Source organism: Carya illinoinensis, chromosome 10 (assembly GCF_018687715.1).
Source record: "Carya illinoinensis cultivar Pawnee chromosome 10, C.illinoinensisPawnee_v1, whole genome shotgun sequence".
NCBI lineage: Eukaryota > Viridiplantae > Streptophyta > Magnoliopsida > Fagales > Juglandaceae > Carya > Carya illinoinensis.
Window position 1 is genome coordinate 3667697 of NC_056761.1, and position 15996 is coordinate 3683692.

At 37.4% G+C, this 15996-nt stretch overlaps 2 protein-coding genes and 1 pseudogene across 2 annotated transcripts; 1 reads left to right on the forward strand and 2 right to left on the reverse strand.

Annotated features, from left to right (window-relative positions):
- Window positions 1-2327: 2327 nt before the first annotated feature.
- LOC122279760 (protein EARLY RESPONSIVE TO DEHYDRATION 15-like) lies at window positions 2328-4528 on the reverse strand. Its single transcript, XM_043090567.1, has 3 exons — window positions 4373-4528; window positions 2858-3205; window positions 2328-2753 (listed from the first exon to the last, which is right to left on the reverse strand). The coding sequence occupies exons 2-3, from the start codon at window positions 3168-3170 to the stop codon at window positions 2596-2598; spliced, it is 471 nt and encodes a 156-aa protein (XP_042946501.1). The 5' UTR covers window positions 3171-3205; window positions 4373-4528; the 3' UTR covers window positions 2328-2595.
- A 7617-nt stretch (window positions 4529-12145) lies between these two features.
- Window positions 12146-14347, reverse strand: LOC122279035 (annotated as a pseudogene).
- Window positions 14348-14415: 68 nt separating this feature from the next.
- LOC122279036 (AAA-ATPase At5g17760-like) lies at window positions 14416-15809 on the forward strand. The gene is given in 2 exon segments (XM_043089314.1): window positions 14416-14932; window positions 14935-15809. Coding segments are annotated over 2 exon segments (768 nt in total). The 5' UTR covers window positions 14416-14530; the 3' UTR covers window positions 15301-15809.
- Window positions 15810-15996: the final 187 nt, after the last annotated feature.

Genomic DNA, 15996 nt, shown 5'->3' on the forward strand with positions numbered 1-15996 from the left:
AAAATAGACAAATTGATGAATGATATATTGTAAAAGTTAGTATTTAAAATAATAAAAAAAAAAAGTGAAATTTGATAATATATTTTAAAGGGTAAGACAAATAAACCATTGTGCATGCTCTTAGTTCTATTGTTGTGCACACTTCTTAAATCAACATTTTCTATGCGTATTTTGTGCATTTTAAAGATCCACGGTTGTCCTTGTACTCAATGACAAAGTAATAAAGGTTTGGAGCCATTTTTGGTAATCTTCTTTTCTTTTCTTTTTTTTTTTTTTTTTTTTTTTTAATGTTATTGACATATGGTGTTTGAGAACAAAATATCGATTAATCTAGATATGCACAAATCTTTGAAAATGAGTTTATTGCAAGTGCAACTTAAATAATTTAATAAAGAGTTTTTTTAATCTGATGGTCTTATAAAATATGAGAAAAGTTTAAAACCGGTCCATCTGTCTTGTAATAAAACAAAAGCCTACCAACAACTGACCGCCATCCATTGATAAACATATGGCATTGCTTGGTAAGAGATACAAAGACACAAACTCTCATATCTGGATCATCTCCTTCGCTCAATCATTATCTCTTGTGTATTCTCAGATAATGAATTTTTGCTTTCGGTACTATTAAGTGATCTTAGATAGTGTTGGCTTGTTTCTTGGTTGGTAATGTTTTCGAGATCACAGTTTACCAAATTGATGGAGTATAGATTTTTGGATTTCTAAATTATGCTTCTCTCTTTAATTTATAGGATAAGTACCATTATTCTTTTGATCCACAACCATGCTAATTAATTTGGTTTCATGTTCATAACGGCAAGTTCAATAAACCATATCCAATGCAGCTTTTCTTTTCATTTGAGTATTGAATCACAAAAAACAAACTATATCCATTGGAAAATCAGTTTTTCTGTCTTTTGTCACCATGTTCATAATTAACTCACTTTGTGTAAACACATAGATGCAAACACATCATAGAATCACATAAAACAAACCAATAATGCCCTTTTCAAACTGCCTGCAAGTGATGATGGCTTGGGTTTGAGCATGTATTGATTGTAGTTTCTGCTGAAGTAAGCTTTTCTTGGACAATGCCCTTTTCAGTATTGTTGGTTTGAGCATGTAGTTTGCCTGCCCAGTAGATGGTGGGTGCAACGGCACTAGGGCGTTCGACTGGCTGATGGCACTAGATTGGGGCATTCGACAAAGTTTGTGAAAGGGGCATTCCTGCGTTCTTTCAACTGGGTTGAGTTTTAAGGTGAGAGTTTTGTTTCAAGCGGGCTGTCAAGAGAGCGTTTGAAAATGTGATCATCCTCGTGTTAATTATGTGGAATCGATGACGAGGCAGCTTACAACTGGTGGCTGGCATTTCCTTAAAAACAGCCAAATTGCTCCCAAGCAGTTCTGAAAAATTATTTGCACTAAAAAATATTCGAGTCTTAGATATGAAGAAAGCATACTCAAAAGAATTCGAGTCTTAGATATGAAGGAAGCATACCACTAAACACAAGACCCAATTGGTAATCAATGAATGGTTGGTTTCCCACTAATTTGGGTGCAAACAAATAAGTGGCCGAAACATTAGTCATGGGGTCTACCACAACCACCGCTTCCCGTCTCTAACGTTATCAAAAGCTTTGAAAACAATTTTCCAAAGCTTTCACACGTTTTTATCGTTATCATTTTTTCAGACATGGAAGCTTTACGCCACTAACATGTTGTGTTGCTCGTGTTGATCATGTCATCCGATGTGTCTATTACACATGCTTTCCATATGTTAAAATTTGTAAGAAAAAACCCCTCCATTCCTCAATGAGTGACTGGATGTATAGCTAGGGAGGTTCACAGATGAAAACTTGGATACAGGGTTTTGATTCCGATAGGTTAACCCCAACCCGGTTGATTAAAACCATCGAGAATGGTCCTATCAAAAAAATAAAAAAATGAAAAACCATCGAGAATAGCACTGCTACCATTGTGGTTATGGTTGTTGATCCTGTTGAACAACTACTACAAGCTCAAAAGAAGACTAAAGCAAATACAAGTTCATTACAATAGTAGTAGACAAGTGTTAGTCATTATGTATAATAGAAGCCAGCCATATGCTATTTGAGGCCTTCCATTAAACTACACTCACCAATATTTTCGGTTTCATGATTCTTCTACAGAAATTAAAAGGCTTACAAGTGATAGATAAAGCTGGTTAATAGCTCCCACCCTAAATAATTTGTGAAATGATATTGATCAGTCTTCAAGAAAAGAAAAAGATCATTCATTAAGCAGGTATGGAAAGATTCAACGGGGCTATTAGCTTGAGAACTCAAACGCAATGGACGAGAAAGGAAAATTTTTCATTTCCAGATAAACAGAACCCCCTCTTCTTTTTTTGTCTTGGCATTTTTACAACTTTTTTTTTTTTTTTCTAATTTTCTATTCCAAGGATTAGTTGGTAAGCTAACTGTAAACTGATAAAGGACACGAGAATGAACAAGGATGGATACAAGAGTTGCAACCTTGCCCTATACAAAAGCTGCAGAATGCGAAATGCGAGACATTGATTTGATTTGACACTAGAAACAGAGCTACAAGTTGTTCCCTTCAGCGAGGCTGCTGGATGCGTCGGGGGCTGCATTTCGGGTTAACATACTTGGCTGGCTTCTCATTATACTTCCTTGCAGCTTGAACTGGGGACTTAGGACCTCTTTCATCCAAAGTTTTCAGGTTCTTCAACAGTGTTTCAGCATTCATTTCCAAGCCTGTCGTTCATATCCAATATGGTAAAAACAATTAACTCCAATGATCTAACAGGATTTACCGAAATTACAAGAAATTCCTTGACCATATTACAATATGTGTGCACCTTTGTGTTCAGAAGATTGGACAAAATAATCCTCAAATTGAGCTTCCACATTTGAAAAATCTCCACCATCATCAAATTCAAAAGTCTCCGGCAGCAAGTCAGCTACATCGATGCCATCAAAGTCATCCTCGGCATTGTCATAGAAACCATCCTCACCCTGACGCTGGCTGAGCCAATAGTCATGGTACCATGATGAGGTTGTGACCAGTTGCCACCATTCCGGAGAGAAATCCTCCACTTGGCGGAAAGCAGCAGGAATGAAAAGAGGTGCGTTGGGGTTCAATGTCGACCTTCCTCCTGAAACCATTGCCATCTTTTTGAATCACCTCCGAGCCTTGAATCTTTAACCTGTAATTCCAAAGTAGCAGGACATTAGGATGACATCAAGAAGCAGGGACCATGAACGGATGGATAAAGGAAGCAATGTTGGAGCCCGGCCTATCCTTAAACATGAATGCAACTTAAGAACGGCTCATCCAAAGTCCTAAATACCATACTTGGGCAGTCTATTAAAAGTTCCAAACCAACCTAAGATATAAACCCATTTGGTGAACTGGAAAAGCTGTTTCCTACCGATAAAGCCACGGAAAAGACGAGGAAAGATGGTCCATTTTTAATCATGCAATGAGAAACACAACCTGAAATGTAAATCCCATCAATAGTTATTCCGGTACCATTACCTCACACTCTCAAACCATTTTCCCCAAATTGAAATCACCAAAAGCTATGAAATAAATCAGCTGTAAGTTCAGAACTTCAGGGTAACAAAAGCAACTGCATCGAGGATATACTCATCAGGAAAAATATCAAAATAAACTTTGAGATTCTCACAATCAGATACCACTAGCACCGAACATTAGCAGTTCAGTAGCAGTGCCAGGGCATAGCTGTTGTCTCTCAGAGAGGGCACAGCACAGTAGTTGCTGTTCTCTTTTCTGTTGCATAGGCATAGATGGGGTAGGCAACATCCAAAGCAAACATTGACAACAAGGGCAAAGGCAAAGCGCTGGATCCCGGGTAAAATCGTTAGCATAATTTGTTTTTACAACAAAAAATATCAAACATGTTGAAAAAATCTTCCGTAGCTGTTATATCAGATATTGTTACAAAAAAACCATATTATTTCCATCAGATCACACGGTAAATGAAATATACACCGAAAAGAAGTAATTTTAACTTTGACAACAGATTTGAAATTAGAAATCCAAACAAAATCAGTAACCACGAAAAATCCAGTTGTATCCGCAGTACGTTATCAGATTCAATTTCCCTACTTAGAGAATCGGGTTCAGACCGTCTAGGTTCGTATGATCTTTTAGAAAATGCAGCGAGATTGATTCTAAAAGTAAACAAAAAATCATTTCCCCTTTCTTTTCCTTCGCTTTCTCGGCAACCAAACAGACCGTCAAAATTCGTAATATTCTATCACATCTGTGAATGAAAATGCATACAAATCGCAAATTTTTTCGTTCGGAAAGATTGAAAACTGAAAGAAAGCATTTTTATTATTATTACCTCAAGATCGAAGAAAATCCAAGCTCTCTTCACACAACCTTCGTTGAATTGAAAGATTTTCGTTTGGACCGTTGAGTGAACGATACGTGTGCCGCGTGAGGATTGAGCGTGAGGGGTCGGGGCATTATATAGGGATGTGGGCGGTTGGCCCGAGCCTGTTTGGCTCGGCTTTACGCGTTTTGAGGTTCGGGAATCATCCAAGCCAGCTCACTGATAATGCCACTGCACTGTACAGCCTGCCCACTCATCGCCCGCCATATGGACTTGTTCATTATTGACTTTGACTTCTACAGTGCCTTTTATATTACGTTGTACGGCTAATGAACACTACAACATTTATAAAAAAAAAAAAAGTACAACTTAATAATATTTTTAAAAATATTTTAAAGGTTTTATAAAAATAAACTCCTAATAATTTCATATATATTGTCATTGTAAAATTACTTTTAAAAAATAATATTAACAATATTAAGATATATAAGTTTTACATACTCTTTTTTTTTTTTTTAAAGTAAATAAAATTATAATCAATATTAAAAAAATTTTCTTTTAAAAAATTGATAGAAGAAGTAGAAGAAGAGACGGCGAAAGGAGACGAGAATGCAAGTACCGATTACGTGGCTTTCCACGAAGGAGAGCAATGCTAATTGTATTCAACGGCATCATCTGCCCAAGTTGATGTCTTTATCTGTGGGTGGTGGGACCGATTTAAGTTGCTGGTTGCCGTAAATTAATTCACATGGCTTGGCTTGTGGTTGTGGGTCGGTGGGCCGGGGTTTATTAAACAGGAACAGGGATATGGTTGACCTCCATCAACATTGATCCTGAATTCCTTCCCACCAAAGAACAAACATCCTAATCATAACTTCGCCTCTTCATCATATTTAAAGCCCATGTGTGGGATCCACGAACAGCGGAGGCAACCAAAATGATCCAGCAATTCTATTCTTAAGAACGATAAAAGCAAGAGGCAATGACGTGAGAAAATTTTGATGTTTCAACTTTAAGATGACATCCATGCATGTATAATATAAATAATTAAATTTATATATTTTTATTAATTTAAATTTTTTTATAGTTTTACATGATATCGAGCAGAAATCTTGAGATGGAAACTTAACTTTACCATCAATTCCATCAGTTTAGACTTTTGGAAGATATATGGGGTTTGTTTAACATGAATCACGTGTAGTAATACATTAGTTTTCCTTTTGATAAACGTTAAAATAATACAGAGAGTGGCAGGCAAAGAGCCTTTTAGAAGACATTAGACAACTACTGGAATGATCAGTTCAGAAACCTGCTTAGAGGAAGAGCCCATTTTGTTCACATCATATGGTCCACCTTAGGCACACCACCACAATAGATATAATCACCCTATGTTTTGAATGGATTGAAAATAACTTTGTTTCTGTTGCTTCACATTTTCAAACTTCAGTGCAGTTTAGTGGGGTCTGTTCTAGGATTCTTTTGTAGATGAGAAATATGCCAGTGATCACTCTTTTTAGTTTTTTGTTTATGGTAGCACTCATTTGGGTGCTTTTGGATTTTTTATCTCTCTGCATAAAGAAACAAAAATTGTTATACTGAATGATTATAGATTGAATCCTAAGTAGCGCAATAAATTGTTTGAATATATATGGCTAGTGAATCTGCAGTGAGATCACTACTTCTTATCAGGGTTTCCTATATAACACAAATGTGAACATCCCCAAGTTTCTACAGGAGAAATCAAAGCTCTTTATACTAATGACAACCAAGCAGTTTCCTCTAAATCTCACTACTTCAGGACCAAAATGCAGGGCAATTATAAATATGCAGAATCCAGGGATTTGGTACAGAGAGGTAATCCAGAGGGAACATAAAGTATTAGGGGAGGTTATCACTCCTAATGTCATGCATTTGGAACATTGATTGAATAAACTATCGTTTGAAGTAATGCAAATGGCTCTGGGCGTGTCTTGTTCTCCAAATAAATGCAAGCGTTTGATAGCAATAGCATGGCCTTTGTGTTGGTGTTTAGGGACTAGCAGGGGCGGAACTATCACAAATTTTGAAAGATTAGTCTTATATATTATATAATTATAATTTTAAGTGTAAATATTCTTTAAATATTTAAGATTCCCCCCCCCCCCCAAAAAAAAAAACACTCAAACACAGTATATCACTCAAATATTTTTAAGTCTATTAACACAGCGGTCTCATCTCTATCTCTCTGTATTTTCCTTTGATATGCATTGTGCAGTTTGTTTAGTTTCGTATCAATTATATCATATAAGTTTTTCTTGTCTTTCTGAACTTACATATATAGTTACATGATTTTTTTTTCCTCATTTGGGCCATTCTCGACTTCATTGAATTTCTTGCATTTCACCTATACATAATCTTCCTTTACAACATTTGAGATGTTCTTAACCACATATTAATCAGTTAAGTAGCTAGAAGTTTCAAGAGAGTTTATCTAATAGTTAGAACAAATCAGGAAGATTCTTGCATATGGGAGGCAGCAAATTTATCTAGCTAGATGATTGATGAGACGTTTCTAGAGAGATAGAGAGAGTATGTGAATACTTTATTTTCTTTTATAAAGAATTTATTAGTTATTCACATGCTTTTTTTTGTTCACTTATTAATAGTAATACAATTATACGATAAAAATTCTAATGATTTTTATATTATTAGATAATTTTTCAGGTTTATTTTTTATCTATAAATTTTTCTTAAAGTTTAGAAAAATATGAGGAAATCGAGAAAAATTGTATAATTTTATGATATATGATTATTTTTTTATATAGTCACGTGTAAAAAGTACATATTACTTATACTAACACATAATACACACTTTGCCGATCGCCCCCGAGACACTAAATCCTAGTTCCGCCCGTGACTAGGATCCTAAGAATTCAATATTTTTCTTCAATAGAATAGTGTTAGGATGACCGTCAGCCTATCTCAAGACCCGCCTTCCATGCATTCCTATTGGAGATAGATGGTGGCAGATGGTGTTATAGGTAAGATATGCAGGTGCAGAGAATAAACAAAATGATATGATGAGAGGGAGGGAAAAATATTTTGTTTATTTTACAACATGATCTTTGTTAATTTTACTTTGAAAAAGCTATTGATAGGCTGACTTCATATTTTGTCTTCATGGCTGATAGCCTCACAACTTGTTCATCCATCCACTTATGACTCCAGTAAGCCTTTTCAAAGCTTGAAAGGTTTCCACCGTCTATAAATATTTCTTTTTTCATTTTTTTCCAGAGAAATCAGAGTATTTTTCCTATCCGTAGATCGTGGGGGATTGTCAGATTGATGATGCTTGTCCTAAATTATTGTACTACAAATTGGCCCAAATAGATTTTAAAATCTTTTGTATTTGGGCATATTCAAGCATCTGCCGCTGCTCTTGCCTACTGTGAAGATTGAAAAATATGCTCTCTGGAAACGAGAGTGAAAAGGGTGAAAGAGTAGAAAAAACGTAAGGCATATGTATACTATACAGTAAGAGACCTTATAAAATCTGATTCACTGACTTAGATATAGATCTATTTTGCATAAAAATAAAATAGAATTTGGTTTTTACTTTTACCCATATTTCTTGAAATTATTAAAATTTGTTAAACAAACAAATTATTTTACCACTTTCCGTTTCATGTATTCCGAGGAATCGGGGCCGATCATGTCCATGTCTTCATTACAGGCCAAATTAGAATCAGACAAAGTGTCATAACACAAGCACGATGTATGCCTGCAGGAATTATATGGCAGTATATATGCATGCATGATTGATGTACTAACTTTGTTATTATTGTTTTGTTTTGTAACTGCAAGTCTCTCACCTATATTGAAAAGCTCTAAGATACTCTAGTTTACACCGCAATTTTGGTTGGTAAATTTCAAGGTTATATGACATGACTTGAGGCTTTTCAATTGCAGACTTCTCAAATTGTTCATCAATTACCATACAAAAGGGAAGTAAAGATAATTTGCAAATGGAAGTTGTACATGCTGAGATTGATTTTTATTAGTACTTGTACGTTACACAATTACAGGAACAACTTGTTACCACAAAATTTCTCATCCCAAAGCAAAATAAGAACTCAAGCTCCGCTTGATGTATGCGCTATATAAAATTCAAAACTAAACAACCTCTGTTTCCTGAGGATCAATCTGCATGGCATAAGCTTCCCTTTTAACTCAAGAGGTCTCGGTAGGCTCTTGTGGAGTCCACTGCAACCTGGAAAGCGGCTGATTAGGCAAAAGATGGAGACTTTGGCCATGATCATGTTGCTTCTGCACTAAAGTTTGAAACTTGACAAGGTTCTTCTGAACCAAAGTTTTGGGCCCTTCAGAACCATTGGTGGTCACGTCTTTCTGCTCCTGGATCGGAAGAACCGCTTTGCGAGTGGCGTCTAAGGGTGCAGACTGTGGACGAGGGTAAAAGAAATCAGTGGGGAAGAAGTTGTACTGAAGGCCAGCCATTTCTGAAAGTTCCCCACGTCGATGTAAAATGACGAGGAGAGCTGACCGAGAAGAGGGAGAGAAAATGAACCTAAATGTCTTTCTAGTTTCTGATACGCCTCTCTCAACAACTTCACACCTACTTAAATAGAGGAGGAGGGACGGTTGGCTTTGCTATGTTCAGCAAGTGAATTCTTGCTACGTCAATAAAAATAAAAATAAAAAATTAATAAAACCTGAAGTTTATTAAATTGTACGTATATATTTCTCTCTTTTCTATGTTACCTCAAAGTGTTTCTCCGGCTCATATATTTTACACACAGTTTTGACTTTTGAGGTTGAGCTGTGTGCCTTCGATTTTACCTAATTTGCATGGCTCTCCTTCTGTCTCTGACAAGGAGAATTTAAAGACTAGAAAGAAAAAAAGGAAAGTATTTCTTCGGATACTCAATTACATTGTAGAATACAAAAAGGGTATATTCGATTTGACTTCCCGGTATGGAGTTGCCAAAGGATCCGGTTCCCCACCCAACAAAAGGTGTGCAGCGTGCCATTTATATGTAAAGTTAGAATTTTGGTTAGAAAAATGGATGAGAGATGTTAACAGGTAGAAGTGGAGTTTTAATTTTGAACGCATCTCTTTGTTTAATTTTGTAAAGCTATCTTCCTGATGATTGCTAATATGAGTCTCGAAATTGGAAAATTAAACCCACTAAATTGAGACGGTTTGGTATGACAATCTTCTTTTTAAAAAACCACCTGCATGGTCATCTGTTCATTGCTCTTGATATTTGTTAATGTAGAAGGAACATTTTCGTTCCTAGAAGAATATTCTATCCACAGTCATCGGCAAGAGGGTCTGTATTGAGACACAAGCAAATTATCTGCAGTTTTTGGGATAATATAAACCATTTAAAACCAGCTGAAACTTTTTAGGATTGGAAATAATGCATCTCCTGCTACCAAAATGAGTAAGAATAATATCTATAATATCTATTCATGGAGTAATATCAATTCATACTTCACAACTTCTAATGACTTGAAGAAGCCTTAAATTCCCAAAAGAAAGTAAGGTATGAACCTACAATCTTAGACTTACTTGCGTCTACATGGTATAATGCTGCGTCCTAAGTGACAGCGTGAATAACAGTTTGGTTATTCAGCTAAAAGGTCATCTCTGAGAACATTTCGCCTCAAGACTGATGCTACTGTAGCATTTCTACAGAGCCATCTCCAGTGATCACTGCCAAATGGTTGCTTTTTGTTGCCTTACCTGCACATTTTCAAAAAGAAGAACGAGACTCCAAGAAGATAAATGCATTATGATATCGAGCTGTCACTTAAAAACATGTCAATTGGCAGTTCTTATGTTTATCATTGATATTTTGTTTGTGTTTCTCGAAATGTTTTTCAGCAAAAGAAAAAAAAAATGTTTGGGTTTCTCTAATACTTTTTACATTGAGGAAATGATCTTCTTATATTCAATCTGATGGATAATTGGTTTAAGTAAAGAACAGGGGCATTGGGTCGAACGATCTGTACCTATTATTATTAGACTCTTCTGTCCAGGGTCCTTAGATTACTTTGATGATACTTTGTGAGCTCCTTTTTGCCATTGTCATACTTCCCTTTGTATGTTGTGTGGCTTATTGTCTTGCCTTTTGCAAGTGAAAAGGAAAATTGAAGCTCTTTGCTTTAACGCTACTGGAATATTTGGCTTGAGCAGAGTTTGCATGATTGGAAGAATGTCGCTGTATCGTGCCTTTCAACATCCTTAGGTTGGAATGACTGTTTCAACGTCCGGGGAGGGGTTAGTTTTGCAACAACCTGTTGAAGTGCATAATCAAGCATCCATTCCTCAGAATTTTTTCTCTGATCCATGTCTTGATGACTCAAATGAACATTTTCACCTTCAGGGTCTGGCTCCAAAGACTGCTGGTCAGTATATATATACTTTATGCTTTTACAATTTTTGTTCTAGTTTTCTTGTACTAGGATCAATTCAACTCTATTAGACTCAATTAAGCTACGTTTTGGCCCTCAAAACACCATTTTTTACATTAAAAAAGATAAGATAAAACTGAAAAACGGGCTGCTTCTCAATCCTCACAAACATTGAGCAAATGCAAGTTGTATATTTTTTTCTCTGGCCTCTTTTTTTTTTTTTTATTATTATTAAAATTTAAATGCACAAGGATCGTGGAAGGAGGGGGTATTTTGATAAATATTCTTGGCTGGCTAGATATATATTCGTGATCCATAAATGTAGGGGAAGGTATTTCCTTTCTGTCACCGATCAGAGATTCTCAAAGCCTCCTGATAAGATAAATAAATTGACAGCAAAAAAAAACGACAACAATACAAGTGAAGACATCAGAGAAACAACTTACCAAAATATTTAAATCAATTCATATAAACACTCCGATCTCTTATTGCAATTGTAATAGATTAAATAAATCTGCAGAATCTAAGTAAGAAAAATTGTACTTGTAATTTGGTGTGGAAGACATATTTCATCATTCACGTTGATATGACAATAATTGATTTATATGTGAATTCAATTTTAAACTTTTATTACAAATCAAATTATGTCCTGTTATCAATATTGAATGTGTGTACTCAAACCAGCTTCTAAGTAGAAGGACTTTCAAGATATAGGAGAAAATTAATTACACCTGGATTGGAAATGAAAGCATTTGATTCCATGTTTGGAAGATGATCATCTCATTCATCTCAAACCAATCATTAATAGGACCATCTCCTTTTTCAACTTCTCATACAAAGTTAAAACTCTTGTCAATCCATTTCATACATTCAAACACATTTCAATGGAATTCACAAAATATTATCATTCACAGATTAACACAAATCATTTGAAATTATCTCAACATCTAAATGCAGTTAGTAGTGTTCAGCTTACTTGGTTAACATTAACCCAACTAAGGAGGAGACTGAAGTGACTGTGCAGGCAAGAGGTGGTTTGTATCTTAATGCAGGACTACGTACATGCGTCTTCAAGAATTCAGTCTAATCTTCGATTGCACTTGCAGTACATCAAATAACTTTTCAGAATCTAGATCAATGTACAACATATGAGGCAATTATTTGACATGTGAAATGTTTTAACCCCCAGCTCGCTCTTTAAATTCCTCCTAAATGTCCAAATACATTACACTGTACAAGAATGGGCTCCAATGGCATAGACGGCACAGACAACAAGAGGAAACTCAGGAAATTAAGTATACTATCTATCTTTTTTATTTATGATTTAGAGCCAAAAAATTACAAATGAATATCACAGTCAGAGAATAAATAAACTAGCCTTGAATAAATTAATGGAAAGCTGAAAACGTTGAGTTATTTCACCAATAACCCTTACAAGAACAGTCGCCATCTTTAAAATGGTGACGCCTATTCCTGTCTCTCATGACAATCTCTCGGTTAAAAGTCTTAGATATCATTTTTGTTACTTCATGACAATCCCAACAAACCCTGAGGTTCTTTACGATCCTTATGGGTACACCTTCCTTCAAAGCCATCAAGCCAAAAGCAATGGCTACCTTCTCGCTATGTTTACACAAAGTATCCTCCTTCTCTTCCTCTTCTATGTCAAACAGCACAGGGTTGGTGTTAGCCACAACCTGATAGTTTTAGCCACTTTGAGATCTCTGCCAACTTCATCTCAATTTCATCATACATTGGGTGGGACTTATCCCCAACAAAGAACTCATGAACTTCACCACCTACCTCTATAACACTACAACCAGGGAGCTTTCTCACACCTTTAGCCTTCATAATATCTCGCAGACTACTAACCTTTTCCCAATTCTTGGAATCAGCATACATATTTGACAAGGCTACAAAAGCACCATGATTCTTGGCCTCCAGCTCCACTATCTTTCTTGAGGCAAGTTCACCCAGTTCCGTATTCTTATACATTCTACAAGCATTAAGAAAAGCCCCCCATGCACCGGAATGAGGCTTCACAGGCATGCTATTGATGAAGTTTAGGGCTTCATCTAACTGGCCAGCCCGACCGTATAAATCCACCATACACCCATACACCCATAGTGCTCAAGCTGAGGCTCAATACCATACACTCTGCTCATTGATTCAAAATGCACATGACCTTCTTCAACCAGTCCAACCAAAGAACAAACTCTAAGAACCGAGACAAATGTGACCGCATCTGGTAGAACCCCATCTTGTTTCATGAGGGAAAAAAGTTCAAGACATTTCTCACCAAATCCATTCATCGCTAGCCCACCCATGGCACTAGTCCAAGTATACACATTCTTTTCTTTCATTCTACAGAAAACTTCCATCGCCTTATTCATGTTTCCACATTTTGCATACATGTCAATCAGTGCTGTTCCCAGCGTCACTGTCACCCTTAACTTGTTTCTCTCTATATATACATGCGCCCATCTCCCTTGATCAAATGCACCCAAGTGGGTACATGCAGATAAGACCGAAACCATATACACCTCACACACTCACACCCTTCATCTGCATAAAATTAAATAAATTTAGTGCCTCCCTTGACTTTCCACACTGTGCATCCCCTGCAATCATCGCATTCCATGCAATGGGGTCCCTTACAGTCATTAAATTAAACAACTCCCTTGCAAAACCAATATCACCGTGTTTCGCACAAGCACCAATCATAGCAGTCTGACACACTAAATCTGGCTCACGAATTTGCTCGAACACCCGGTGGCATGAACTCAAGCAATCTAATTCAGCATACATGAAAATCAACCCACTCTGAATATGTGGGTCGCGCTCAAACCCGTGTTTAACGAGGGCAACATGCACCGCCGGACCGGTCTCGCGTGCCAAGAGCTGCGCACACGCACGAACCAAGAAATTGAAGGTGTGGCTATCAGGAGAGACATTGTGAGTGGATTGGAGAATTATGTTGAAGAGGTGAAAACTCTTTTGAGGGGTTGGGCTCTTGGAAGGCTCTGATCATAGAGTCTAAGGGGAAGAGGGTAGCGTTCCCGCATTGGTCTGGTGAGAATAATCAAGATTGCTGGGGTTCTTGAGAGCTACGGTGGCTACAAATTGGCCCAGGAGGTGAGGGTCGAGATGAAGACCGTTGAGTAGCAGTTGGGAGTGAATTTTCTTGAGCTCTTTGAAGGTGGAGTCTGATTCTATCAAAGAAATGATGGGGTGTTGCTTCGTGATGAGTCTTACGGAGTTCATGACCTGCTAATCAGAGTTGACGAAGAGCAGGCACAGGCACTCGTAGTCGGTTGGCTCGGCTTTGAAACCGTTTTCTGTTTTTCTTTCCCGGCATTTTCTTTGAATTTACAGGATCTGCCTAAGGAAAAATTCATAATTTTGAGTTAATAATTATTAACTTGTTGTAAACCATGTTGAATTGTATGACCACATTTATCTAGTCGTCAAATGCATAGTGCTAGCATAGTGAGCTAGCATAGTCCCCCTTTGTACGCCTATATATATCGTTGAATTCTTTAAGAAAGATATAAGTTTGATATAGAGATCAATAAGAATTTCCTCTCTCGTTCTCTCTTTTTATTCAATTTATAACACGTTATCAGCACGATGCCAAAGAAAAAGAAAAAAAAATCCTTCCACCTCCAGCTCCTTCCGCAGATCTTACTTGGTTTTGAAACCTTGAAACAATACTCAAACTTGGTTGAGCGAGCTCAAAGTTTTGCAATCATGTTTCCCACCAGAGACATACCTTCACCATCATCGCTATTTTTAGCCTATGCTTCCATGGCCGCTTCAATGATGCTTGTCCGCTCAATGGCCAACGAAATCATTCCCCAACCGGTTCGTGGCTTCCTTCTCTCCACCCTCAGATACTATTTCAAGCCTCATTCTCCTAGACTTACCCTAGTCATCGAAGAGAACTGTGGCATGTCCCGGAACCAGGTCTACGATGCTGTAGAGGTTTACCTCTGCACCAAGATCAGACCCAACACCGAGAGGCTCAAGATCAGCAAAAGCCCCAAGGAAAATAATCTTATGATCCGGCTCGAGAAGGGAGAGAGGCTGATTGATTTCTACGATGGGGTTGAGCTTAATTGGAGAATTGTTTGTGCCGAGTAAGAAAAAAAAAAAGCAACCCCAACGATTCTCAACCGAGATCTGAAAAGAGCTTCTTTGAGCTGAGTTTTCTCAAGAAACACAAGGAACAGATCTTGAACACGTACGTGCCATTTGTCCTTGAGAGAGCTAAGGCCATTAAAGATGAGGAGAGGGTCTTGAAGATGTACACACTAAATGGTTCCTACGCCTTTCATGGAGTCAAGTGGGAGTCCATTAATCTGGAGCACCCGGATACGTTTGAGACGCTAGCCATGGACCCAGAACTGAAACATTCTGTTATGGAGGACCTAAACAGGTTTGTGAAGAGGAAAGAGTTTTATAAGAGAGTAGGGAGGACATGGAAACGAGGGTACTTGTTGTATGGACCTCCAGGCTGAGAGCTTCTTTTTCAACTCTCTCGGCTTACCGCCCAGCCTCAACCAGTGAGGGAGGGGTGAAAAGAGAGAGAGGGGCTGTGAGGTGGTGTCGGCTTGAAGAAGAAAAAGTCTCCTTCCTCTGTATTCTGTGAATTCCGAGCATCATACTCCAAAGCAAGCCTGTCGCAGCTTTACCACTGTACACTGACTCACTTGGCCATTTTCTTTGGCCACCAACCACACTCTTCAAGGCAGCCACGTTGAGTAAGATGAGCTACAGAGTCTCGATAACCATTTAAAATATTTTCGTGGGCTGCTCCTTGACACATTTGACACGCGTTGAGCTCTCATAGAATGGACTCTGGAATTCTGTGGCTAAAGCCGACATCGGTTGAAGTATTACTCTAATCTGAAGTCGACATGGAAATTATACAATGATCTATTTTAGTTTTCTTTACAAAAGTCAAAAGGTGTGGGCTTGTCAGCAGTATTTGATGAAAAAAAAGAAAAAAAAGTGAGAAACGTCTCTTTGGAGAAGTTTGAAAATGGAGCTTTCTTCTGTGTACCAAATAAGACCTTGGACCCACTTTGTCCACGAGGAGATGAAGAAACTAAAAGACTATGAAGGTACACCTCAGTTTGATGTGATAATTATTTTTTTTTAGAACTAACATTTCAGGAGATTATAAGCAAGGAAGATTGCTTAGGTGGCAACAA